Below are 27,497 nucleotides of genomic sequence, written 5' to 3'. Positions count from 1 at the left end.
AGCGCGCGTAGGACAATTTTTCCGGAAGGTATTCGATTTTGTTGACAATAACCTTTAGGGCAACAGTACAGCGCTTAGCCGCAAGTAGAATCAAGCGAAATGAAGAAAAACTAACAAAAAATAACAAGAGCTTCCTCCCTTTTTCTTCTCTCGTCCTTTTTATTCATTCAATATTGAACATGTTTCACCAACTTGAATGTTGTGGAGTACTTTGCGTAAATATGATCAGGTTTGAGTTTTGGTGACCGTCAACTAGTTTCAACAGTCATAATTTGGGCAAGAGAATAACGGAACCCTCAAGCATATGACATACGATGCAGTTAGTAGGTAATTCTACAAGATCCATGGTCTGTTTACCTTCATAATATTTTCCCAATATCTCTGATTAGAACAGCATAAGCAGAAATCAACCCACCAATTGTTTAAAATATACACATTTCATTCTGATTCAAGACTGGTTTGTTGGCTCCCGGGTCGATTATGTTTCAAGTCTATCAGAACTACCGACCACTAGTGTTTGGCTATTACACTCAGATAATAATTCATGATTTGGATATGATTTCACTTATTTTCACTGATTGTTGAATGATCGGATCCAACTTCCTTTTATTTCGATTTAACTGTGTATCAAAATCACAGCTTAATTAAAGTGAGGTGTTGGATCCGGCTCCGAAGCAGAGTACGGGTCAAGCTGATTATTTCCCAGGGGAAGGTTTTTACGTTAAATGTGGTAGTAACATTTTTCTTAGGCACAATTGAAGAACAACTTTCTCTAATTTCAATGGTTTGGCTATCTTCAAAAAACATTTCCCATTAAGTTTATTATTTTTAATTTAACTCAAACGACTTGAAGGGAAAGTAGCTCTTACTTTTCCCATCAATGCCAAAAGGCAGAGAGTCTGCAATTAATTTTCACTTTTGAGAGATGATTCCAAGGAACAATTTTCTACTCGTAAAGAGGGGCTACTCAATTGAGAAATGCTTTTATTATAGTGTTAGATGGTTTACTGTAAACCAGATACAAAACGATATATTTTACTTGAAAAGAAACAACCAACAAACTTACAACACGTTGAGCATTTTTCGCAAGTGGAAATGAGCATGTCACATTAGAAAATAGTATGTACATATGATAATATAAATGGTTAAACCCGTCTGGTGTGCATTTTATCTAGCTGATCGAGGCACTAGTGGAACACCTTTGTACGGAGATGACACTGCGGTACTTTGGAGCTTCAAGTTGTCCAGTACGTAGTTTTTCTTTTGCTTTACTGTCCTACGTAAGTTGGCGCTATTAGACACGATTTTCGATCGCACATTTGGAGGGCTATAGTCAGCAGTTGTACCGATGACTTCATAGGTCCACTGCATATCAGAGGTCTGTGGACCAAATACGCAACGCATTGTTACCAATGCACATAGGCATATCAATTGCGAGAACTATATGCCCTATCAATGACCCTGTATGGCCATTGACCATTTAAGGAAAATGGCGGCAATAGTTTCAAAATAAACCAGCAATTTCCAAAATTTCGTAAAACCAAACGAGGGGCAGAGTTGAATGATCATGAATAGAGGGAACATACTTACACTCGTCGAATTATTTCAATGCAAATAGTGACGGTGAATTTGGTGGGCACGGGGAGTAACAGCTGTTACAAGTAATCACAAGTTTGATATCGTTACATTTTGCTGCTGTTTGAATGCATGAACAAGTATTACAAATAGAACAAACCACGAAAAGGAAATACATCGAAAACAGAAGCTAAATCTCTTCGCAGAAGGTGTTCACTTAGTCTTGCATTCTTTCATCAACGTACGTTTAGATCATTAGCAAGTTGTTTTTCTTTTTATGCGGTTCCGTATGAGGGAAAGGGAAAGAGGAAACATGCTGGTTTATGGCGGGAAGGCGAGCTGGGTAAAGTTGATGTACTCTAGCAACGATTAGCAAATTCATGTATTGGAACTGATCAGTAAAACCTGAGAGAAAGAAAATATCATTTATAAGTATCACTTGATCAGATTGACTAGCTTGTTTGCTCACCTGAACTACCAGTTTGGCCATGTGCGTTTTGCCGTAAATTTGGGGCTTATACGAAACCTTGATAAGTGTTCCTTCGGTACCTGCAGGAGTTAGTTCACCGGATGTTGGGGCTACTGTGAACTCCGGGTCAGAATTAGGAGCGAAAAACGCTTCAAACGGAAGGGTGTGTCTAATAGAGAGAACGGACATAAATTTAAAGATGAAAAAACGCTTAACATTTGTTTACACGTCTGGCTTGAATGACTGTAAAGGAAAAGCAGCACACTAGGTACATGCTTCCAAAACTGTCCGTATCTTCTAAGTGAATTGTTCAAACTTGACCAACTTTCTCTTCTGATACAGTTTAGCAAATCCCTCTCTGCTCAATCAACCTACCTCATTTGACTCGTCATTCTGAAACCCACAACTGACTCCTTGTTCAGTCCAACAGAGTCAATAGTAATCGTATCGTCGACTTCCGGTTCAGTGGCAAGTACCCTCAGAGGAAATCTCCAAACCCCACCGGAAGCTGCTGATATCATTAACTGAGTCTTGTGGCTAAAGAGACAAAAACAGCCACAACACACTAGCAAGGGATGTTAGTTACTCTACATCACAATCACGGTCATAACGACCGCCTCTTATATCTAAAAAACCCATGTAATTTAAGATAAAGTCAGAAGTTCGAACTTTTCCTTGAAAAAACAGGCTTTGAATATCTGAATATTTCGGTAAAAAAATCAAAGTGTGTGGAGGAGGAAGGCGGTAAGTGGAAACTACTAGGGGGCAAAGTTCACACAATCCCTACACGGTATAGCGTTGGTGTGTGGTCGGCAGGTCGCTGCTCTTTGTCAACGTGCATTTGATTTACTGATTCTGTTTACATTCATCACCTACTTACCTGAATGGCTTAAATGGTGAGAATACAAAGTTAAACACAAGAATGACCACTCCTGACACTTGATTCTTGATCTTCCTCATGAGACTCACGCCCAGCGATCGTTCAAGACATGTCTGACATTCTGCATCATCATAAATTAGTTCATACCTACAGGTGTTTTAGGAGGATTTCTTTTAACAATTAAACATAAAACTTTACTACGTCATACAAAAGATCTTTTATTTCACCTACATGGGCCTTCTAGGGATCTCTTTGGACTCAATGCTGGTTATTTTCCTCGCTCCGACGGAACTCGCCAAATATCCGCGAGAACCACATGTCAAACTACCGAATGACTTTTATGCATTAGAAACACACGACTACAGAATGGAATGCCTTTATGGTGACTGGCTTCAGTAAAACAATAAAAAAGATACATTACGCACTGAGTCAGCTGGCGTTTATAGAGAAAGAGCGACCAACTTCCTTACAAAGGACTGAAGGGAAAAAAGGAAGCAGAGCTATTTAGGAATCGTTGAAAAGAGATAACAATTTGGGTGATCTGTAATATGACATTCCGATCATAAGTTTCGAATTCGCTCATCTAGGCTAATCATCGTCTTAAACCAAAACGAGTTCAACGCTCTAACAGGAAAAATACTCTCATAGTCGTCGCTTTTCAATGCCTCAATATCTTGGAAAAAAAACCTTTGAAACCATCAGCTTGAAATGTCGCATTTTGCCAGTTCTTTTGAAAACTGCAAAATTCCCACAAAGAAGAAAAGACTACCCATAATTATTAGTGTAATCACCTGAATTCCTCAGGCACATTCAAGTAGTCCACTCCATATTCCATTTCTCCAGGTAGGTGGCGCCCTAGCAAATTGATGGGGGTGATGGTAGGGTAACGCCCTAAACCTGAAGTGGCGTTATTAGGGGCCAATCCGGTAAGCGTTACTTCCAGTCTCTCTTCCACTCGGCTCCGAGCCTTACACTCAATACACGGGGCCTGGGATTCCTTGATAGGATATGATTCTGGGATACCTCGGACAGGAATTATCCAGTGAAGTTCATTCACCATACGCGTGCTCATCACGCTTGGATAGTTCCCATTCCAAGTGTCCTCAGTGTCTCTGTGCATGGTCACAGTTATTGTAGCCTCGTGTAGCTGCATGGTGTCTGGTGCAAAGGAGATTGGTATATCCAGGGTAGCCCCTGGTTCTAGAATTATCCCTTTAGCTCGTTTGAGCAGGAGACAGAATACTGAGTCTTTGGGCTGAGTGTCGCTACGCAGGCTTGTGAACAACGAGCCTAAACACAAGAAATAGGGTTAGGGTTTGGAAAAGGGTTGGTACGGAAAAGTGCATTACTACGACAACATGCAACACATCATGTAATATAGTGAAAAATATGGACAAACAATAGTGATAATAAAAAAATATATAATCATAACAACAGTTATGGTAATAATGGTAGTCATAATGAGACACATTCCTTGCAAAACTGTATTTTAAAGCCAGGGAGGGCTGGATCTGAAGTCAAATTATGATGAGGATTACTGCTATGCCTGGGAAAATCTAGGGGACTTCTGATATTAATCAGAATCGGACAGAAGTTCTGTTTACAGACTGAACTTACCACTCCGTGATGGTAGCTGCTCCTTCATTACAACGTCTACGATGACTTGACGTTCCGTAGGGTTTTCGAACGGAATAATAACAGACGAATTGCCTCCAAGTTGTGAGTAGATGTTGACTGGATCCACAGGTCCTGGCATCATTCCAGTACCAGAGGCCAGAAAAATCCAACTGCCAAGCTGAAAAATAGCACAAATAATTCCAGCTGTGAAAGTATTATCTGTGAAATTATTATTATCCTTTCCTGAAGCTTGAGTTACCACAAATCGCTAAAATATCTTCAAGAAATGAATCACCTGAGGACAGTGAAAGGAAATCTCCGCGGAGTGCAGTTGTCCGATAGCCGATGGTGTAAATTTGACTGGTACTTCAAGCAAACCACTTGCGGCCAATAAGATCAGTTTTGTGTCACCCAGTTCCAGATTGAAGTTAGCTGTGTTTGAGCTGTGAGGTGTGAGGACAAGAGACTCGTCTGTTGGATTGAGGAGGCGAATCATCTGATAAGTGGACCTGAAATAAATCAATCATTAGTCACTTTATAACGTTGGCGTATGACAATCAAGATTTTTGGTGATAAGCGTTCAAAAACTTTGTGGGAGTAAAACGATGTGAAAAATTGTGATAAGCATCGCACAATGTATTCTAAAGAGGTGACACGACCTGAAGAAGTAATTTGACCAAAAAAGTAGCCGTAACCGCGGCTATTACAACAACACAAGAAGAGCAGTTTACTTGATAGTTATTCCAGCTAGAAAGTTTGTAACTCACTTGCCAATCTCGCAATGAATTGGGGGAAGATGTGAAGGATGAGGAGTGGTTGCCTTGAGCATAAGATTGTACCAAAACTCTCCTACTGCTTCATGTTGGAAGATTACACTGAAAACAGAAACAAAACCAAAGTATATTATGTGGTAAGTATTATACGTACGCTCTATCAAACAAGTGAAAGTGAGAGATACTTCCTTACCTGCCTGTATATTCACCAATCACAGTTGGGGCAAACGTCACTTGATATCTGACTTGCTGTAGGGGGTGCAAGACGATTGTGGGCTCACCAGACAAAGCCACGCCGTCAATAAGTACGTCCATAACAATTCTATCTCGGGTTGGGTTAGTTACTGCTATTTCAACTGCAACTGCTGAATGTGCTGCGCATGTCACTTCTAGGGTTCTCTCAGGCTGCGGTCTCGAGGCTTGAACTTCTACAGTGTACCACAAGCGGTAGGGTCGAAGTTTAGGATCATCCATAAGCTCCTGTGATAAGAGTTCCTCAACGTCATCGTTAGGAGCCTTCCTGTAATCCATAAAGCCGTCCTGTTTCTCGTCATCTTCAACTCTAAAAACAACAAAAAAACATACGGTAGTTGCATTGCGATCAGAATGAAGCATCCATAGAATAAAACATCCATAATAAAGCGAGGCTTAGAACTTAATTACTCGTCTCGGATAAATGACTAGAAAGATCTATCGATTCCTTCGTCATCACCTTGCAGTATCAAGACTGCCAGAATACTTTCCGGATGATATAAAGGAAACGATTCCCTTGAATGTGCCTCGTTTCCAAGGTGAGACAGTGATCACGTGTTCTGCGGTCTTGCTTGGAAGGACCGTAACTGCTGATGGGCCGCTAACAATATCTAGGTCAGTCTTGACCTGAAAATACGTAAACAAATTATTGAAGTTTCCGTCTGAAGGCTGAGAACTCGCTACAGACTGACGTTCAATTAAATATCTGCTTACCTGGAATATAAGTTTATTTTTCGTCACATTTGGCACTTGCAAGCTATAGGTTGCACTAAAGTAAAAAGACAAGTAAAAATATCAAGTGATTTTCTGGAATTTCAGGGTCAGATTGATGGTTAAATGGGGCGAACAAAGGAGAAGAGAGAGGAAAAATCGAATAAGGATGTGAACAGACAAGTAATTAACAAGGAAAAACACACAGCCAGCGACAATCACAAAAAAAGAATACAAATAGCCTATAAAGGTTTTAGTTTGAATCTAATTCCATCGATTGATAACAAGAGCTTTTGAGCGAATGACAGAACTAAAAATATACACTCCAGTTAATACAAAGAATACTCACCTTTGTTTAGCAGGACACTCTATCAAGATGTGATCCAGTGGATGCGGCTTTTGCCCTGTTCCCAGTAGCCTGTAGACCTGCTCTGCGCCGTCTAAAGTGTTCGTCAACACAAGCTTTCCCTATGAGACAACAAATGTTTAAAGACAAATGAATAAAGAGGGTAAGTTTCTGAAGAAACAGTGGTGCTGCGTCGGTGGGGGAGTATAACAAGATACTTTGGTTTATCAATCGAGTTGACAAGGCAAATTGGCCACCGTAAATAGTTTCAAAGATATTATAGATACATTCACGTCACAGTTCTTAGCGCTGTAGAACTTTATGTATTACTGCTTACCTCCACATGTCCTTCGTAACAGGGTTTAAACATCAAGGGGTAGTTGGTGGTGAGCCGAGATTTTGCTACCACGAAAGGGGGTCCATAGAACCCCTCTCCCTCCAGGCTTGCTGCCAACTGCCAGTCCTGATTACTTTGGTTCACCTGTAAATTCAAATTCAAGTTAACTTATTGACGCTTTAGTGAAAAGAACCGCAGTAATTATTAAGGCTTGTTATCATTTCTTATGAATCAATTAAATAGTGCTCCAAGCTTCCAATCAGACCTCCTCTAGAACAAAATTTGAATTTTTACCGGAAGAGCAGTGAGAAGAAAAATTCTAGTAAACCAATCGTTAAGTATTATTATTATTGTTCACCCATCGACTTAGTCACAAAAGACTCAGAAATTCATTTATTACTTCTGTATGTCATAATATCAAGTTCGTCTATTCTCTACATTATCGACATTTTAAACCCTAACCCTAACCAAGAATGGCCGGTACCAATTACTCTCAGTTTAATCTGAGAGAGATTTTTGTCTGAACGCAAACCCTGGATACAGATCTCTCCTAATTTCTTTGTTCCACACGAAAAATTGGCCTCTGTCAATAACTATCTGTGATCCAGCATCCTGCTGTTTCTTCACAGTTTAGTGACAGCGACACTCACCACAGGTATGTCCTGAGTAACTGATTGATGTGTTGGTGATGTGAACTCCAACTCAAGAGCTGAGCCCGCGGAAGTCACTGTACATTCCAGCTGATATACTCTCATATCATGCGCTGATTTAAGAACAATTCGACAAGGGTAGTGCCCAGGTCCACTGGGTTGGAAAGTCACTGGCAATGGGACTGTATTCCTCAAGGGTCCGGACTCAGATGTGGCACAGGTTAACTGAACTGAAGTGAGATTAACCGTGTAACTCAATAAACAAAGTTCTGTAGAACTCCTTATTTTCAAAAGGAAAATTTTTTAAAAGCAACTACTAACGTTAAAACAGTCTATACAAACTAGAGCAGCAATCAAGAGCAAAAAATTTTAACAATCAAAACTGAAAAATAAACTCTATTTTGCAGTTTTGATTGTTGAGATAAAGTCCAATAAAAAAGAAGCCAAACTAAGAAGAAGTCGCACAGTTTAATAACTTACCACTCTTTTTGTCGATACTCGCCGGTATGATAACCTTGGAGGGAGCCTGGAAATACTTGGAGCTCACCTCTGTGTGGAACTCAGTGACCTCTCTTTCAAGCACTCTCTTCATTTTAGGATCCCCAGGATGCAAGAATTTGAAGCCTCCCAGGCCCAGCGCAGCCACACTTGCGGTGACAGAACAGCTGGTCAAGGTACCTGTCATCATTCGGCGCTGGAACTCCCGTTCTGACATGCGCTGCTGAGCGGTAATTGCTGAGGTTCACAAAATAAACGACAACTCTAATTCCAACAAACTTACAACAGACAAGAAATAGTCTAAATATAAGTTAATGTGATTAAATCCTGATAACTCACCTAAAGCATTTTCTCTCGCCTCATTAACAAGTGGGATGTACAAGTCCTCTGTAAAAGACTCGTCATTATCACATTTCCAGTACACCACCCTCTCGTCCCCACCGAATGCCCCCCTACCAGCCCTAGCTGCTGCAGCGCTGCTGATCCGGACACTGTGCGGGGAGGCGACCACTGGCATGGGGGAAGGCAGTGGAGGGGTGGCAGTCGCCTCAATGCAGTAGAGAAACTCGCCAATCTTCTCATTAATAAAGAGGATTGAGCACTGCCTGAAGCCAACATCAAAAGGTAAGAAGTGAATTTCTGCTGTGGCGCTGCTGTTAGCCTCAAGGTAAATGTTTTTGATGGGTGACCAAAAAGCACTTAGTGTAGGAGGTGATGAAGGAGCTGTTGAATACAACAAAAAACGGTTAGAGTAGTACACGAAACAACTGAACAACATAGTACACCACGGGTGGTTCAAAAAACGATAAAAAAGCAAACCACCGACTTTAAAAAGAACTATCGTATATTAAGTGAACCACATAGTAAGAGGTGTTACTGAAACCAGAAAGCTAAGGTATAAGCAGATTTTTTTCGATATGGTTCTAGTAAGGATCCTCTTTTTGTGCATAGATCAAAATGGAATCCCTTCTTTCAATATTAACCCTGTCGTTCTCTCTCGTATCCAGCAACGGCCTATTAGGAGACGTCCGCCATTGACTCATGATCAAGATCCCTGGCCATGTAAATTAAGATCCCAGCAAGTTGAAGACAGGTCCACACCCAGCTTAGCCAGGATATGCCATGGCGATCTTTTTAAAACTAGTAGAGTAGAGTCGAGAGACTCACCTGTGACTGTCTCCATCTTATGTTGTTCTATTTTGGGAGCAAATTCTCTTCTTGGTGATTTGTTCATTTGCCTGTGAATAAAAAACTACTGAATATGAAAGCCATCTTGACAGTAATGAACACTACTTAAGCAGTAGTCATCTATCTATCATTTCACGGGTTTACTACAAATCAACTTAACGACCAACTCCCGGTTGGCTAAGTAGCTCAGTTGGTAAAGCACTACACCGGTATCGTAAAGGTTATGGTTTCATATCACGTACAGGCCTGAATTTTTTTTAGGCCTTATTTTCATTACTGCTTAAGCAGTGTTCATTACTACTAAGATCGCTTTCAAATTCATTTCTTAATCCGCAGTTCACGTATATGATTTTCATATATCCACAGTCAACACAACAGTGTCAGTTTGTTTGTGTATCGACACATTCGAATGTAGTAGATATTCATTCCCACAAATAAAAGAAACAACGTCTAAACCATTACATACCCGTGATCAGTCCTTGACCCAACCTTCTTTAAACTCTTGCTGGATTTTGAGGCCTTCACTTTGGGCGGTGATGTTCCTAGGAACGAATTCCGAGCTTCTACCAGTACAATGCGAAACTCTCCGGTCGACGGAAATGGGTTGATGATGTCAAAGTTTACCTTCTGAATTTGGTAGCATGGTGACTCACTTGTGATTGTTGCCTTCAAAAGAAATGTTATAATGAGTAATACTACTAATAATAGTAATAATGGCTAACAATAATAATAATGATAATAATAATAATAATAATAATAACAATAATAATAATAACGCGGTGAATGTTTTCAACTTAAGAGTGAAGATGATTGTGTAGTATGATCATCCGGATGAGAGTGTTTCAGTAAAGTGGAGTTGTTAGTAATGGTGAGGTGTAAACTGAGGAGTTGTTTGTCTGTTGACTCCTGTGAGTCTGGTTCGTGTAAACTGATTCATAAGTTATTGGCCGTTAAGTAGCTGGCTGTAATAATCAAGTAACGTAAGTCAGTCGTGATTGGTCACTTTCAATCAGTTAGTAAGGTTAGATTGTTCTGTTTGGTTCGTTTGCTGGGTTCATGTCTTGTAGAAGTCATTTGTATGGGGCCAGTAATAGTCTGGACAACAGTTCATTTCATGAATATCCTCATCCGGAAGATTATACCATACAAAATATAGTTTAACCCTATATATCACAAACTGTTTGACAAAAATCACAATGTGAACTACTCAGTATTAGGCAGTCAGATATGAAATGTCCTTACCACAGGCAAAATGTTGTTGATACAGGTGTTCAAAGTAAACACCAATGTATTACCACATGGACTTCCTTCACGTTTTCCAACTAGAACCAGAGTTGCATTACACGGTCTGAGAAAACGGCTCTTGAACTCAACTGGCATCTGTAGCTGGCCTTTAGGTGACACCTAACGTAGAAAATACAATCACTTAAAATTACCTCACTAAATAAAATTGCCTGACATTATCGTTAATGTTATCATCACTCACCTGAATTGTGTCTCCCATTGGTAACCAAAAGTCTGCCGCGTCCTTCCCCGCCAAAAGAGCTTGATACACGAGGGGTTTGGTGCTAGGATTTTGAAGTCGAACCTATTGTAAGAAAACGACTGGTTAAGCCTCTCTAATGGCAGCCTAAAGAAAGCGAGGTTTATTTACAGGGCTAGAATAAACAAACACAAAGCCTTACATGTTTTGTTACTGTATTATGCAGTGATCCTTCAAAGGTGACCGTGGCGCGTGGCAAGTAATGAGGTAAGCGCTGGTACAGATGAATGCACAGCAGGACAACTGCGATAGGGTTCGGCTCCGTTAGGTCTGTTGGCTGCAATAACAGCAAAAATAACCAACAAACCAGTCAACCAATGGTTATGTTATTGACAGGATACACATCGCAAGTTTACAATATACGTGGTGAATGAAAAGTTGAATGATCAACGACAAGAACACATCCTATCAAAACTAGTTAAAAGAAGCTCTGAAAGCTTTTATGGTGTCAAGTTTGGACAGAGAAAAAGACGTAAGATAGAAATTGTAAAAAAATCAATCCCGCGCTCTGTTTGGTAATGAAGGTTTTGCAATGTGGAATACGATAACTTCTGAAGTCATTAATTTCTAACCTGAATATCATAGTCCAAACCAATGTGCCTGAGAGCCTCAACAACCTTGATCACATTATGCAGGCACTGTTCAGCCTTGCTGGGCCGAGTGTACATGGAATGAAGATGGGTTGAAATCTGCGAACATAATAAGTCATTAGCTCAGAGACATAAGTACCCTCCCATTCACCAACATGCCTAAGCCATGATCAAGGCTCGTCGCCGCTGTTATGTTCTCACAACAGGTAATAAATGTTATTAAGTGTTGAGAATAAAACAAAATCACTCGTAGAGATAAAAGCACATAGTACATGAACGACATCTTACCGCAAACGGCACATGAGCGCTCACAAGAGTTGCCAAAACCAGTCCATCCATGAAATCGACATCGAAGTTCACAATCCACCGGCACGGAGGACTGGATCCTGCAGGGGTAGAGGAAATTCTAATGAGAGGTGATAAATAACACTCACACCAAAGGTGGTCTGAGAAATAATAACGAAACGTTACTCATCCATCAAAACAAATTTAGGTTTAGGTTTGGGGTTTAAAAAACACCACCCTCTGGCATTTAGATAACATTATCAGGTAAAGACCGTAATAACAGTCAACAGCAGAGTGTCTGACGGAGCAGGACTCACCACCAATAGCAGCAGGCCAACTGATGTTTCTCTGGACATTATAATGATGGTTGATCCACGCTAACAAGATCCGCTCTCCCACACTATAAACATTGCTAGTCAGTGGATCGGGATTCACTTCAGGCAGTGGAATATTCTTGTTTGGAAACTGAAGCTTCTTGAACTGATGCGGGGTGATACGGCTCAGTATTAAAACCTAAAGTGAAATATGAGAGGGTAAGTGAAAATTCAGGAAATAATTCAACTAAAAACTCTTAATAAAGAAGTTGCAAGTAATAAAGGTTATCAAATATTACCTTAACGAGTTGTAGCAGGATATGAATCCATGCCTGGGTAGAGCTAGTCTCAAACTGTGCTACTTCCAACTTGCTTATCCCTCTTTCCTTGCTGGAATCTTCTTTATCCATTCCTTTGAGTTTTCCATGGATTTTGTGCCAGCGGATATAGTCAGCGGTATCTAACAAGTCTTCTGGTTTAACATGAGACACCATTGCACCCTGAGTCCTGCATGACAGTCAGACACACAATTGGTAAAGAAATTATCATCAGTATACATTTAACTGTAATAACTCCCGAGTGACAAGTGTACATTGCACAGAATAAGTAGTAAATACACCAAGAAACATTTTATAATATCTTTCATGCAAAGAAACGGTTGCACAATTAGCAAATGGATTTGACTGAATAAAAACAAATGTACATTGTAGGAGGTCCCAAGAAAAATTCTCCCTGTTTCGTTTCCCACAAAACACTTAACAAAGAAATTGATGACAAGAATACCTCAAAAACGTAAGAAGTGTGCTGTACATCCAGTGAACCTGTCGCACACGATCAATTGGACAAGTTGGAAGAGTAGATGCCAGTGGAATTCCTGGGACAGGACGACCACACATATGACTGATCAGATCAAATGCTGATCTCAGCTCTATTTTGGAATTATTATCCCAGTTTGAAGTCCTTGCAGCCCCAGTGCCACCAACTTGAGGATCACTTGTGTCCTGGAGAGCCGATCGCAGAGTCTGAGGTATCGATATTGGGTAGGGCCCACCAGACCAACCCTGTCCAGAGAAGTATCTGGAAAATATATGCAAGAGAGAAACTAATCAAGTTGTGCTATGATGACGCAGACGCAAAAAACGGTAAAAGCACTTTATGCGGTTATAATTTCGCTCACCTCTGCACTGCACCAACAACTTTCCTCATGAACTTTCTCTCATCACTCTCAACTCCAGGCCCCAAGACAAAGGTCCCATTTGTTTCAGACCCGTCAGACGGCCCCCGAACAGGGCCCCCTGGTTGGGATTCCCCGTGATGTGGCGTTGACGGGTAGGTTGATGACGTGGCTTCATTACTTGACTCGGGATATGTTGACGTGCTAATACCAAAGCTAGTGCTTGTTGCACTTGTTGAGGCTACTGTGGGGGGACGGTTGGGGGTTATGCACGGCATGAACACAGGTTCCCCAGGTGGGAAGTCTTGGGTGTCTGTTTGTTTATTTTTAATGGATATTGCCTTTTGTTCACAGACGATATGAAAATCAGTTTGATGAGCAGCCAGGAAGGGATAACAGGAGAACAAACAGTTATCAGCAGTGGCAGTCACAGACAGCTCATACCTAAAATGCAGAAGACATAGATGAAAATACTTTACGCCAGTACAAACGAATGTGAGACGAGAATCAAGTATGGTTGTCACAGGTAAAAAAATGCTATTGCACTTTGTCGTGCTTAAGGTCAGGTTAATCAGATATGGATTACATAGAAATTGAGTATTGCTTAGCAAGCTAAGGACCCAAGGTAAGCTCCTTCAATTTATTGTCATACTTTTCCTTTCCATCTGTGAAGACGATAGCTGTGTTGCAAGTAACAGGGCTGGGGGACTGGAATGTTACAGTACAAGGAATCACGCAAGGTTGTGTGTTGTCATCGTTAGTACAACAGGGCTGAATTGACTGTCCACTAGGAAATGTTATTTCCAGCACCGATTGCAAGCTGCCATCCTCTAATTCTACATGTGGGATTTCACAGTCTAACACTGAAGCTCTGAAATGACAAAAGTAGAATTACCTGAAATCAGGAGCATATAATCTAGAAGTAGGTTACATGCTTCTAATGGAAATAGGTAACCAATAATACATAGCCAAATTAACACAAAAACAATGGTCTAAGGAACAAAAATGAAGATAATCTTTACGACCTTCAATAAGACTTGACGACAAGCAAACTTATGAACTGGTAGCCCCCTTAGCTGAAAAATTGCAACAGTAAGTAGAAGAAACAATAAGAAAGAAGCTATAACTGTAGGAAAAGAAAACAAATTGAATAATAATCCTGTGTGTACTATACCTTCTGTATCCCCTTGCAGTAATGTTGAAGTTCACTGAAACTTTGGTACTAAGAGGAACAGGCATTAGCCGAATACTGTCAGGATCAAAAGTGAGGCTTGGAGCCAGCAGTTCTCCTCTGAGGGTCAATGTCCGATACGGCATTTCTCTATTGCCATTTAATATTACAGGAACATGTGCCACAAATAACCCTGGGCTTTCTGTGGAGATTAAACAGAAGCTTACATCAAGGATAATATCTCTTAGTAATCTCAGAGAGCTTCTTTTTTTTTTTTTTTTTAATCCCATCACTAGGAGACACTTCCTCAACAGCTAAATGTTTCCATCATATTTTTCAAATACAATTTTGGCCTGAAATATTTGTCACTTTCTTTAGCATGAGCATACTTGAATATTAAACTTCACATTTCTAAAAGGAAGTGAAAGTCAAAGTGAGAACTAAAGCGTTTATCAACATAAGAGTTATCATCCGAGGAGAAAGAGTATGCCCTATGGTAATATTGATACATGTAGACTTTTGTCCCAGTGGCCTAATGGTGGCTTAAAATTTTTCTCAGTTAGCTATTGGTCAGAGATGACAACAACAGCATCATAACTGATCTTAACTTATGAAAAAGCACCACAAGGCTTGCTTACGTGGAGTGAACAGAACTCCCAACTGAAATGTCTCTCCACTTTCCAAGGTAATATCAGGAATAACACTTTTCTTCCCTGCTGAGGATGGTGTAAACGGTGACCCTGTTCTATGAAGAAATTTAAAGATTCCATCCTCCAATAAGGGTCCTGCAGCTTTAGTTTGTAAAGTCCAAGACAGGGGTTTGTCACTGTTGTTTACAAACAAACAGCCCTGATAATCAGAAACACATTGTTCATTAACACTTTGACAAGAAAAGACAAAATACCTATTGCTGAATATGAAAATATATCTGACTGATCACTGTTATTGTAATCATCATCATCAGTAAAAAGATTATCATTTAATCATTAATTACATATTAGTAAGCCCAATAATAAAACTCTAGTTTTATGTTGTCCAATCCACAACTCACCTGAGCACGTCCTGCCCCAGATTCAATGCCAAGTTCAAAGTAACCAGATGGAAGATGGAACTCCAAAACAGAGTGTGAAATCTGTAGTGGGGGACGCAGAGCTGTTGCCACTATGCGTCGACTGGGAGTGGCCACGCCAGCTAGGGATGGTACTGGGGTTATGAGCTCAGATATGGTCCAGTTCATGTGTGAGGGAGCAGGTGTTGGAGGAAAGGTTGAAGGTGCTGGGGTGGGAGCTACAGTGTGATTGATGCTGACAGGGATAATAAAATCATAAGATGCAACCTGAAAAAACGATAACAATCTTTATTGACTTAAATATTAATTATAATTAATATGCAGAGTTGTGAAAAAAATATGTGATGGCAGAAAAATCCTTTCATTCAAAACATTACATAAGTAACTATGTACCTCCGAAGGTTGGAATTCTAGAGCACATTCCAAGACTTTTTGACTTTTTAATGAGACATAGTAAACACCATTACCATCATCCACTGGATCATCTGTGAAATTAAAAGACAAAAACAAATAAAAATTCTGCTGAATGTTAGAGATGGCAAGTCAGACAGACTGATTATCTGGTGAAAACAACAGAACAAACAAAAAATCTTGGTCTAATGAATTTCATGCAAGTCAGAGCTACCAATTGTATGGAAGGTAGATACATACCCTCAATATCATTGTCCAGAAACTTGAGTGAAAAGTCCAGGTATCTGCTCAGGTCAAATACCATGTTGGCTTGAGTGCGAGTCTAAACATTAAAAACTGTCATTACCACATTGATATGCGACTTAAGTTGTAGCAAAAATATTTTGTTCAATATACCTTGTTGGTCAAGAGAAATTTAATAGTTGCCAATGCACCACAGTGGACTCCACCAAACTGAAATAAATTCTGCAAAACAAAGTAATCCATGAGCACTTTGAAACAAGTATGAAGAATCATGTGAACCATGCAGTCAATGACTCAATTTAAAGAAATCAGTCTTTGGAATTTCAATCAGTTTTGTCTATACTAGTCAGGAGTAAGATGACTCAGGTGTAAATTGTGATGCCATAACAACAAAAACAAGAGAGAGAGTAATATGGAAAGATCACCAGCATATTAACAACAGTTCTGTGAACTTACCACATCGATGTCCACACAAGGAGGTTCTATGGTGCCTCCCACCCTTAGTGAGATGGTCTTCCAGCCTCGCACATTCACCTGAATGTGAGTATCAAACTTGTGGATACTATTAGGGGTAAACTCCACCTGAGGATTAAAAAGATGCATGTAGGTGTTGTAAATTAAAAGCTAATGAACCAATTGAGGCAATGTATAGAGTTTTTCCTTTTATTTGAACTTTCTTCACACAAAATACATCTGTCTCCATAATTCCTGATAGAAAACTGATTAAATAAACTGGTCATGTCCAAATTATTCCTTAAAACCGTTTTGAACCTAATTGAGAGGGACCAGTAACCATACACTGATCGAGATTACACAAAAAGAAATGGCATGGAAATTACCTGGAGTTCTGCTGTTCCCCCAACTGGAACAACTCCTTCCTTTGGGGAGATAATCATGCCTGGGATAGGACAAGTGTCAATCACCTAATTTATAGTAAATAAAATTTAGAGTTAACCATCTGCAACAAAACAATCTGTCATACATACACATTACTTCAATACACTCAAACTCAACAACTTGCAGCTAGATTAGTATCTAATCAAACTTTTACAAAAAAAATTGCTCACTTTCATTGTTGCTCTCCTAAATACCCTGATACATCTTCAAGTATGTTATTCCATATGTGCCTTCTCAACTGCCTTATATATCTAAAGTATTAGATGTTTAAAGAGAACTGACAAACCTCAAAGTAAGCATGGTTCTGACTTGTGTTTTGAAGTGACACAGACTTCACTGTTGTTAAATGAAGTGGCACTGAGCCAAACAAAAGCCTTCTTTCCACAAATGTGCAGTGAGTAGAGCTAAGCTACAACATAAACAACATTTGGATTTAGCTGATCTAAACTAATCACCACTGCCCCTTCCAAACAATTGGGAGTATACTGGTAGCAAATCTAGACCTGCACAATTAAAATGCACTTTAAGCACTATTCTGGTGGAACATGAACAGAAGCAGCAAATCAGTGATATCAACTGGCATTCTGTATGTGTACATCAATGTATAATTACCTTAGCTACACAGGTCAGCTTCAAATCACTTCCTCCAGTCACATGAATGAGGAAATCTGTTTCCTCAGGAGCAGAAAATGTTGGTTGATAGACAACCTCACATTCCAGGCTAGTAAATGCATCAACAGTGCCTAAAAAACATATTTTTAAAATCAAATTATTCATTTGTGTGACTCTTCACTGAGTATTTTTTGATAATATTGTTTCAACTGTGTGATTTATGCTTTTTAGTTCAATTCTTACAATTCATAAATTTTTCATATCACAGTTTCCTTAACATATTTTTTCTCTTTTGAAGCTCAACAAAGCAACATCAGCATTAGGCAAAGAGATCTCACAAATACAACATAGTCTTCTTGTACAAGGAATTTAGGCACCTGTACATGGCAAACATAGGATTTGCCTTCTTAAAACAGGGAAGACTGTCGTATGATGCTTCTGAAACAAATTGTATTATTCAGTAACTATAAAGAAAGAAATGGAAAACACTGTTTAGCTAAAAGGTAAATCTCTATTTGCTCTGTAAGTAAAACAGTATACCTATTGATGGTCTTATGGAGAATGCTGTGCCCCTTTCATTTACAACAGGGGACCAAGAAAATTCAGCTGGGTAGTTTCTTTTATTTATCAATGTGATGGAACCTCTAAGACCTGCAAAAAAAACTCACAAGAATCAAGTCACAAACACTGAAATTAAAGTACCTCCAGCTATTTGAAAATGTGTATTTTACAATTATGGTGAGCAATTTCATCCAGGAAAATAATGTTTAAAAAACCCCACCCACCTGAATCAGCCAATAAGCCTGGACAGGGTCTAAGCAGAACTTTATCACCTGACAGTTCCAACGCTACTGAAACAACTTCTGCCAAGACAACAATGTGCTGACGGTGATAGCCATTAATGCTATAATTAATGCTCCTACAAATTAAATGGATTTTAAATGATTAAAAAAACAGATTTCAAACTTTTGCTGGATATCAGCAAATATTTCTCTTACCTTTCAAACCTACCCCTCACATTTGATTCAAACATCATTGCCAGCTTTGCAACTGAGTTTGGGGGAATTACTTGTGACAATGGAGATGTTTGACGAAGTTCACGACAGTCAATCTACAAAAAAAAAGATTTTATCTAAGCATAAGAAACTCTGAAATCCTTGATTCAGACAAAAGTGATAACCTTAATATTGCTTTTGTCTATGGTGTTATGGTCCCATCATGTTGACTAAGTAAAGTGATCCCCAATGGAATATACTGAAAAATCTAGTCAAGGTTAAGCTTACCAAGACCACAAACCATTTTGAGCTGGATTTAAGATATTCAGAAAGTCAAACAAAGAAAGAATACACTTTTCTTACCTCAACAACAACATGAATGAAACTATTCAAGTTGTTAACAATCATTAGATCTTTACTGCTAGCAGAACGTAGACAGACTTGTCCAAAGTCCATCAGAGAAGGACCTGAAAATATGAAAAAATTATGAAAAAAAAGAAGGGTAGGAATGAGTCATTTGGTGACAGAAAAGTGTAAGGTACTTTTAATTCAACTTATCATTTCACAAATAGTGACTTCTGTTGTATTCCATTCAACTTACCAATATCTACAAGTTTTAATTCCTGTGGAGAAAATACTGAGGAGCAGTCATGCTTCTCCCTTTCTGTCATTGGCACAGCATTCAAGCCATCACTCAACTACAAGGGAAACATGAAAACCATAAAGTGTGTGAATGTACATGTATGTTGACACCAAGAGATATTAAACTAATTTCAAAAGCACATTTAATTGATTCCAGGGGTTTCAAAATGAGCTGGCAACTGCTGGAGTTTGATAAAATGTATCTAGTTACTTTGGTAAAAATAATTACCTTTTGGCCCACAATGAACTTTTTACAGTCATCTACTTTTGCAGAGTCTGATGCCTACTTCAACAAATTTTGAAGCTCTTGTTGGTTCCCCAATATCATTTTTCTAAGCAACTTTTAAAGAATATTCAATAACTTAATTACCACAACAGATTATTTGTAAATTTCCTCACTTTTTTTGAAAGGGTCTTTGACTTTTCATCTGCAAGTGCCATGGAACTCAATAACTTCACTTCGTCACTAACTGGAAAAGGAGCTGTATAATAATGTAAGAAACAGTCACTACTAATGATCCTTAAACTTGAGTACCTATCCACTTCCTGGCAGGCGTTCTGAAAACCTGTGCTAGCCCACAGCACAGTCCATAGACTGATCCATGGAATAATTTATAGTCTGGCTCATGGACCACTTCATCAGGTCTACCAGACTGTCAGTTTTTAGAAAAAAATGCTAGAGAAGAACTAAGAAAGATGAATGAATGAATGAATGAATGAATGAATGTGTATTTATATACCGCACATATCACATACTGTCTCATAAAAATACTGTAAAACTTCTCTCTTTGTGTAAGGTCTATTGTGAAATCGTCATCATGTAATGGTCTCGAAATATTTTAGCCATAGATAGCTGGGAAATAACTCATTTAAGTCTTTCAGTTGTATTTATATAAGTACAGACTGTTTTCTGATACTTGTTAACGTATAATAAACAAATTACAACATTTGAAAATGTACCTCCTCAAAGGAGGGAAGTCGTTGTCAGCAGAGATGGAAATTAAATTATTTTTACCCAGCTGTTGCTCTCTGAAAACATAAAATAAGCTATGAAAAACATGAGGAAATCACTATGTCAAGTGATAGTTTGTTTGAGGTCTTTGAACTGCAATTTTTCTTCTCGAACCACTTGAAGGATCTTGTTAGGAAAAGCAAGATCATGGGAACTCTGGCAGAAACTGTAGACATATCACCAGCTGTGCATCACTCCTTAAGAGACCAATTTGTATCACTCATCGTCACAGAAGAGAGGTTTCAGTTTGAGCCAATTATCAACACTGATTCGTTCTTATTGATCACATCAAAGAAGCAGTGTAGGACTGGTGTTTTATCACTTTAATGTATGCTTGAGCACACCATATCAATCTCCTGCTGCCTTGAGGTAACTTTTGTGGCGCTCTTTTGTACTTCCTTAAGCTTCCAAAAAAGCTAGAAGTATAGACTTAAAACACCTCCAAAAAAACTGAAAAGGCTTTGTTGAGTTATTCCTTGGCAATTTATTATTGGTTTTTCTAAATTTTGAGACCATTATGCTATGTCAAATTCACAATAACCTTTGCCTAAGGACACAAGTTAATCTGTAGATTTTATTCCATATTTTATGGTTCTTCGAACAAAAACTCATGCTTCCCTTATATCAAAATGACCCATATCCATTTCTGATAAAACAGCAGCAAAAAAGTGATAATCTCTAAAATAGTTTTTTTTGGACGTCAGAACAACCTTTCACTGTACAATTTGTTCTTGTGAGTTACGATGTTTGCCCTATGGCAATCCCAGAGATCTGTTTGCAAACACAAGGATCTAATTACTGGCAACTCATTCATTGTGAAAAGTAGACTGGTCTGCCTCCTGTCGACAGTTGTAATTTAACCACTTCATTCAAGAAAATTATTTACTTGGAATCTATCTCTGGTAAGGCTTCTTGGGGGAGAATTCAGAGAAAGATATTAAATATTTACCTTTGACTAGGGATGTAAGCTCTTTTGCTGAGATCTTGGGAGGTTTTAATCCTATGGCGCTTTTCATTCCTAAATCAGTGTCATTATTTAACTGATGAAAGTCACTGCAAATTATAATAGGACAAGACATGTCACTCTTAAGGTAGATTCTGTACCATATAAGATGCAGTATATAACCTTTATGTATGTGTGTACACCGAGCACCAGCTTCACTTGTTACTCCCAAATACAACAATTCAATTGCAGCAGATTTGCAGGTAATTTCAAGTATGTATTCACAAAACTAAATTTCTGTGAAACTGCACCATATGCACTTTCTCCACTTTTAAAGAAAATGGCATCTGGTTTTCTTTAAGGTCAGATCTGGCTTTGGGCACCTAACATCAGTCCACACCAACTAGCCAGACTACTGTCAATTTAACACTGAAGGGGTTCATGTTAAGTTCCCTAGAAATCATCTCAAGTTTTTCTCTAGATACTAATTACCCTTCTGATTAACATTGATATTTAACACTGTTATGCAGGTATCTACTTTACATCAGGTCCCACATCTGTACACATCTGTCATACTGGTGAGATGTTCCCCTTCTTGATTTACGGAGTCAGATATAAAGTCAAACAGAATGCTGGATTAATGCCATTTATTTACCTTCTCTTACTGTCAGCTTGTCTACTTTTCCTCAAAGATTTAATATAGTCCAAATATTGTTGCTTATGTTGCAATCTGAGTTGTTCTTCCTCCTCAGTGAAGGCATAATCAGGGTCTACATAGGTATACCTCTCAATACCTGTGAATAATGTCCTTGAAAACAAAGTTTTCATTCAACTTCTATCTTTTTGTAAAAAAACTGTTCTATTAACTACACATAGCTGCGGCACAATTGCAAAATAAAAATATTGGAATAAAAGGATCAGTCATTTTAGCTGCAGGTAAGGAGAAAAACAAAGTTACTTTTAAATCAGGATTTGTATGCTTAATTACCTCTCCAAATGTGGTTGTTTGATGCAGGAATTGTAATTTTGTATAGATACACTTTGTTACTCACTTGACATTTTCATTTCTCTTTGCTGGCCGGACACTGGTTGCACGATCATTTGGATGGGCAATCTGTGGAACTCCAGGTGCTGGTTGTGTTTTGAGTTTATTGGTTGTCCTGGTTCCAGTACCATGAAGAGTGATTGGAGTGGTATATATTGGTACCAGCCTGAAAGAATAAATCAATAACTTAAAGACATAAAGTACAAAACAAAAGCGAGCACATAAACCATACATCAATAGTCTTGTTGTTCACTGGGATCTTATTCACACATTTAAAACCAACAAAATAAAAAGAAGGAAACAAAAACAGCAATGGCTGTGTAAATTTTGCATTTCTTTGCTCTAAAACTATACAGGAGCAGGCAAAAATATATATCTTTGACTTTACAGGTTATGAAATATTGAGCCTATTAACCTCACTACAGTAGGATCCCCATCAAATGAAAACTGCTCAACAGTGCCTCCTAAAACCTCCAGAGAAACAACTGGCTTAAATGATCCCATCTGATTGGGCCTGAAAGTTAACAGCACATCTAACGACTTTCCTGGATTAATATGAGCTTGTGTTGGTGAAGAATGGAAGTGTGCTGTTGAGTGTAGGGAAAATATCAATGGCAAGCTGGCTGATTCATTGTTTACAGTGCACAGTGCATCAACTTGTTCACCAACTGAACATTCTCCAAACTTGAACACAGGACTGGGTGAGATAGAGAGCAGCACAGGCAAAGCTGTTCCTAAGACAGCAACTTCAACTCTAGATCCTGAAAATCATAGTGATAAAAAAATGAGTAGGAGTTTACAAAAATTAGACAATTAACAACTTTGGCAAATGCGATCACTCATAAACAGAGAAAGGAGAAGGGGCACTTGATACAAATTTTGGCCAAAATGGGAGGGGCACGTAATCAAAGAGATGACACTAATTTGAGTGGAGATTCTAATCCAAGGATTTAGAGTGCACTAAATTATCAATATGTATAGGCAAAAATGATATGTATTGCAGGTGCTAAAAAAACCAAAAACAGGACACCAAACAAATGCCATACAAGAAACAAGTGAACAGCCAATCAAGACAAGTTTTTTTAACAATAAACTTTTCAATCCTGGCAATATTAAAACTATGATTTTTAATTCATTCTTTTCACCTCCATTGCCACTACCACCTCCAGAAACACTGCCAACAGTCTCTATATGCATAAAAAGAGTGTAATCTTTCCTTGGAGGAGGTTGATCACTAGCCTTCCATCCTTCCCTGGATTTTGTGTATCTTGGACTAAATCTGAAGTGAATCTCTCTTTTTTCTTGTGGATAAAGGATCCCCTGGCTCGGTAAGGCAGTCACCAGTGTTGTCAAGTCATTAGCATTTCCCAGTTCTTGAGCACTTGTTTGAGAAAGTAACATTGCTGTAGCGCTCTTGGTCAAGTCCACCCCCTGAAAGACAGACATGTAGAATGATGCCAGACAGTATACCAATATAAGCAACATTGAATTTTTCTGTAAAACTTCTTGAAAGTTCACACTCCTCTCTTATCAAACACAAGGAAAAAAACTTCCCTAATTCTCCATGTGCTGTCCACTCAACCAATGTCATATCCACTAATAATGACTTCCTCCTCACACCCACTCCACCCAAAAAATTGAAGTTTATCAAAGTATATGCATTCACATTGCTATCCATCTTTTACTTCTAGCTCATGATAGTACTTCATATTTATCTCTCTATTTAATAGTGTGTATTATTAACTGTACATCCCCTCATGGATAGTGGTTCTTTCTGTCCCCACTCCCAAAAGGGTATCACATACCAGTTCCTGTCCCTCTCCACCCTCTTCCAATATAACAACAAAATTAGCAACATCTGGTCCATTGTTATAAATAAGAAATGACTGAGTCTGGTCAGTCCCATAATATGTTGAGCCAAAGTTTATTGTTTCAATTTTTTCTTCTGTATCCAAAGTCAACAACTCCAGAGACCGCTCCACTACATTCCCAATGATTTGAAGAGTTGTTGGAGATTGGCCTTCCAGTTTGACTCTGCAGAGTAAAAGTGAATTTTTGACTGATCACTAGAGGTTTGATGCAATGAGTTGTGAAATAAGTTAATATGTTCTTTGGTTTGCTCCTTACACTTTGTTTAAAGGTCTCTAACTAATGATAATCATTTGATGCAAAACAATAAAAAAGCTGTTAGTATTCACTTACTGTGCTTCTTCATTTAGCTCCCCTGGAGTCTTGCTTATAAATTCAACCTTAGCAAAATGAACTATAATTAGGTACAAACAAGATCAAGCTAAAAATGGTTTAAAGTGAGCTGAAGGAGATAGGTTAAGAACCACAACTGAAATAGCTTTATCTGTGCAATAGAGGGAATCCTGAAGAGAAGGGAAAGCAGCCCTATTCTCTGCTAAGGAGAAAAAGAACAAAGACAATGATCATATGATACCTGACCACAATCAAGTATTATTGTGATTTAACTCTATTGAACATCAAATCTGGCAGTGCTCTGTTCAGTTATTCCTTGAACTCTTTTAGCTAAGTCCATTTTCCTGTTCCAAAATACTTTTAGTGACTCTATATTTAACAGTTAAACTCACCTTGACAAACTGTCTTGCTCCTGGCTTAATAATGCCACCTGATGGCATAATTGTGATTGGCTGGTTGCCACTGTACCTTATTTTAAACTCTCCTGTCAATGATCCCTCATTTGTTATATAAATTTCACGCATTAAGACTTTACCATCAGCTACTGTCACACCAAAATCTGCTGGACCACTCAGTTCCAGCTGTGGACCAGGTGTATATCTATGATCGATAGTAAATTAATACCCTGTCAGCAATAGGAAGTCACACTCAACCTACTGCAACAATGAAAATTCACATAAAAGTTCCAAGCCTCTACTGTGGGAAACAGTAACCTTAATTACATGTGACACCAAAATATAAAAAATACACTTTGAAATAATTGTAATATTAGTTTTTGGTTCAGCTTTTTAAGTTCAATAAAGGACACTCTACTGTAAACACTAATGATTACATATCATTTAGTCACAGGCAATCAAGGAAAAGTCATCAGTTTAAACTCTATAAACCATTTTGCCATACAGATAACTTTGAGTATTCTTTTTGGCACAGATATATTGACACAATTATAACAGTTTACTGTCATCAGTAGTTGAACTTGACTCGATAAATACTTTTAAGAAAGCTCTAAAATCAACATTATTTAATAACTAGGCCTATAGGTATGAAATTATATCATTCTATATATTATACATGATTTAATTATTCATCATTTCAACAGAATTATTATCTTAGATATATCTTCTTTACTTAGATTTTATACTTAGTAAATAGACATATGCTTGTATGTAAAATGTTTCAGTGGGTATATTTATATTGCATAGTAATATATAGATTTAGCCAAGCCTAAAAGCGGAGCTTGCATTTTTTTTTTCCCACACAACTTGTCCCGGCCAGGACAAGAACCCAGGTCATCTGACTCGGAGCCCAGTGCACTGACCACTGGACTACCGAACAAAGCCATGGTGTTGGCGTGCCTGCGGTACAATTGACCATGCACGTCAAAAGTAGCACCTTGTGCAGTTGTGCGGTCATACGGTCGTACAGTCGTACAGTCATACATCCAAATTTTCTCGGCTTGATGGGTTACTACTATTTTGTATAATTATGGGGCTATGCTCTGCGAGCTCCGCTATTAAATATTTATATCTGGGGCATAGTTTATTATGAGGATTAAGTTCCTTCCTTCTATAAACCTTTTGAATAATAATAATATTTTATATATGTTATTATTTAAATAAAGTTGTTATAAAAAATAAAAAGTACTTTGAGAAAAAGTGTGATGCACTGGTATGTACCATTGAATGAGCTAAAAAGAAGGGGTGCTTAGTTTAAGGAGGGCACTTGATTGATGGGAGGTGCTTATATAGTTAGCAGAGCTATAGGACAAAGATTAAAAGAATAGTCACTGCACAAAAAGGAACTCTGCAAGCACATGGAGAGAGAAATAATTGGAATGGAAAAGAAACTATTCATCTGCACCGTTTGAAGTTTAATAGTTGTAAATTATGTGGCAATAGAAACAGGTTTTCCTTGCATCCCTACTACTTAAAATGGTGAGGGAGGAGGGGACACTTATTTGTAGGGGAGGTACTTGTTTGACATTGTGGCCTCAGGGCTGGGCACTTATACAAGGAGAGGGCACTAATTTGGGGAAGGGTGCTTATTAGGGTGTGGGTGCTTATTTTAAGAAATATACAATTTGTCACTCTCAGAATAGCATCTACATCATCAGTGGTCCTAAAGTCATTTCTTTCCATAAATTAACAAATTAAAATGTGCATACTAATCTTGATGAAATACTCACGCAACAAGAGGAATCTCCACAACATCATTATCAACCACTAGTATAACTCTGTCCTGTGCATCTTCACCTTTAGTAGTGTAGTATTCAACCAAAGCTGATACTTCTAGCCCTGGTGCAATGGCATGGTCTGGATTCCTTACTTTTAATCTGAAACTCTTTTAAATGATAAAAGAGAGACAATAATGAACGATCAGTTCCATATCGGTGATGATGACAACCGTAAAAATTATCAAAAATCAGTTGTACCCTCATCGTCGTCATTATTTACAAGGATGATAAGAATTACGTTTGAACCTATATTTAGATGAGCCATTATTTTCAATACTATCCCCTCACCTTCCGCGGATGGAAAAACTGACCAGAAAGAAATGCATCATGTGATTTAACCTTAATTGTAAGATGCTACCAAAACGACAAAACAAGTTCTGAAAAGTACCACAATCTACATTTCGTACACAAAATTGCGCTTTATTATTGCCTCAAAATGACTATCTAGTTTTTGCAAAATTTTTCCTCTCGTCTCTATTATCCAAAATTTGACCAGTCTCTTACATTTGACGCAGGCCCGTGAAATCGGAGGCTCTTCGATGTCTTGCTCAAGTTTTGAACTGTCAGTGTCATCTGGTGAACAACGTCCGATTCAGCATCGAAAAATTCCACCACAGGGGGGACAATTCGTACTCCTGCCACAGTTCCCTCCATAGCTTATGGCTTGACTCAAATTCTATCGTATTTTCCAACTCATTATATACTCAAGACAGACAAATTTCTCCATTACAACTCGTATTATCTTTAACTTTAATTAGCCGCCATTTTGATTAACACTACAGCTTTCGTTGCATAGAAACAAGCAGAAACCTGGGGAAAT

The 27,497-nt window shown here is 38.5% G+C and overlaps 1 protein-coding gene across 1 annotated transcript; it reads right to left on the bottom strand.

The window, feature by feature from the left end:
- Positions 1 to 139: 139 nt before the first annotated feature.
- LOC113665602 (cilia- and flagella-associated protein 47) lies at positions 140 to 27,497 on the bottom strand. The gene is made up of 54 exons (XM_089180586.1): positions 27,182 to 27,497; positions 26,630 to 26,784; positions 24,837 to 25,044; positions 24,445 to 24,491; positions 24,048 to 24,276; positions 23,388 to 23,673; positions 22,658 to 23,003; positions 22,250 to 22,408; positions 21,853 to 22,005; positions 21,204 to 21,307; positions 19,642 to 19,724; positions 19,202 to 19,298; positions 18,964 to 19,067; positions 18,604 to 18,716; positions 18,391 to 18,524; positions 18,146 to 18,256; positions 17,606 to 17,736; positions 17,280 to 17,402; positions 16,936 to 17,019; positions 16,553 to 16,678; positions 16,250 to 16,318; positions 16,094 to 16,175; positions 15,836 to 15,927; positions 15,425 to 15,709; positions 15,012 to 15,222; positions 14,377 to 14,575; positions 13,855 to 14,073; positions 13,206 to 13,646; positions 12,812 to 13,105; positions 12,328 to 12,535; positions 12,032 to 12,227; positions 11,718 to 11,815; positions 11,412 to 11,528; positions 10,982 to 11,116; positions 10,783 to 10,884; positions 10,539 to 10,700; positions 9,763 to 9,962; positions 9,276 to 9,346; positions 8,448 to 8,831; positions 8,091 to 8,345; positions 7,611 to 7,840; positions 6,961 to 7,104; positions 6,627 to 6,745; positions 6,281 to 6,335; positions 6,027 to 6,193; positions 5,508 to 5,876; positions 5,309 to 5,416; positions 4,837 to 5,050; positions 4,542 to 4,719; positions 3,716 to 4,214; positions 2,925 to 3,071; positions 2,420 to 2,581; positions 2,045 to 2,213; positions 140 to 1,380 (listed from the first exon to the last, which is right to left on the bottom strand). Exons 1-54 carry the CDS (start codon positions 27,329 to 27,331, stop codon positions 1,168 to 1,170), a joined length of 9,537 nt encoding a protein of 3,178 aa, XP_089036712.1. The 5' UTR covers positions 27,332 to 27,497; the 3' UTR covers positions 140 to 1,167.

Source organism: Pocillopora damicornis, chromosome 8 (assembly GCF_964200805.1).
Source record: "Pocillopora damicornis chromosome 8, jaPocDami1.2, whole genome shotgun sequence".
NCBI classification, from domain to species: Eukaryota; Metazoa; Cnidaria; class Anthozoa; order Scleractinia; family Pocilloporidae; genus Pocillopora; species Pocillopora damicornis.
Note: the sequence above shows the minus strand (reverse complement) of the source record. Positions and strands in the feature narration are given on the sequence as shown.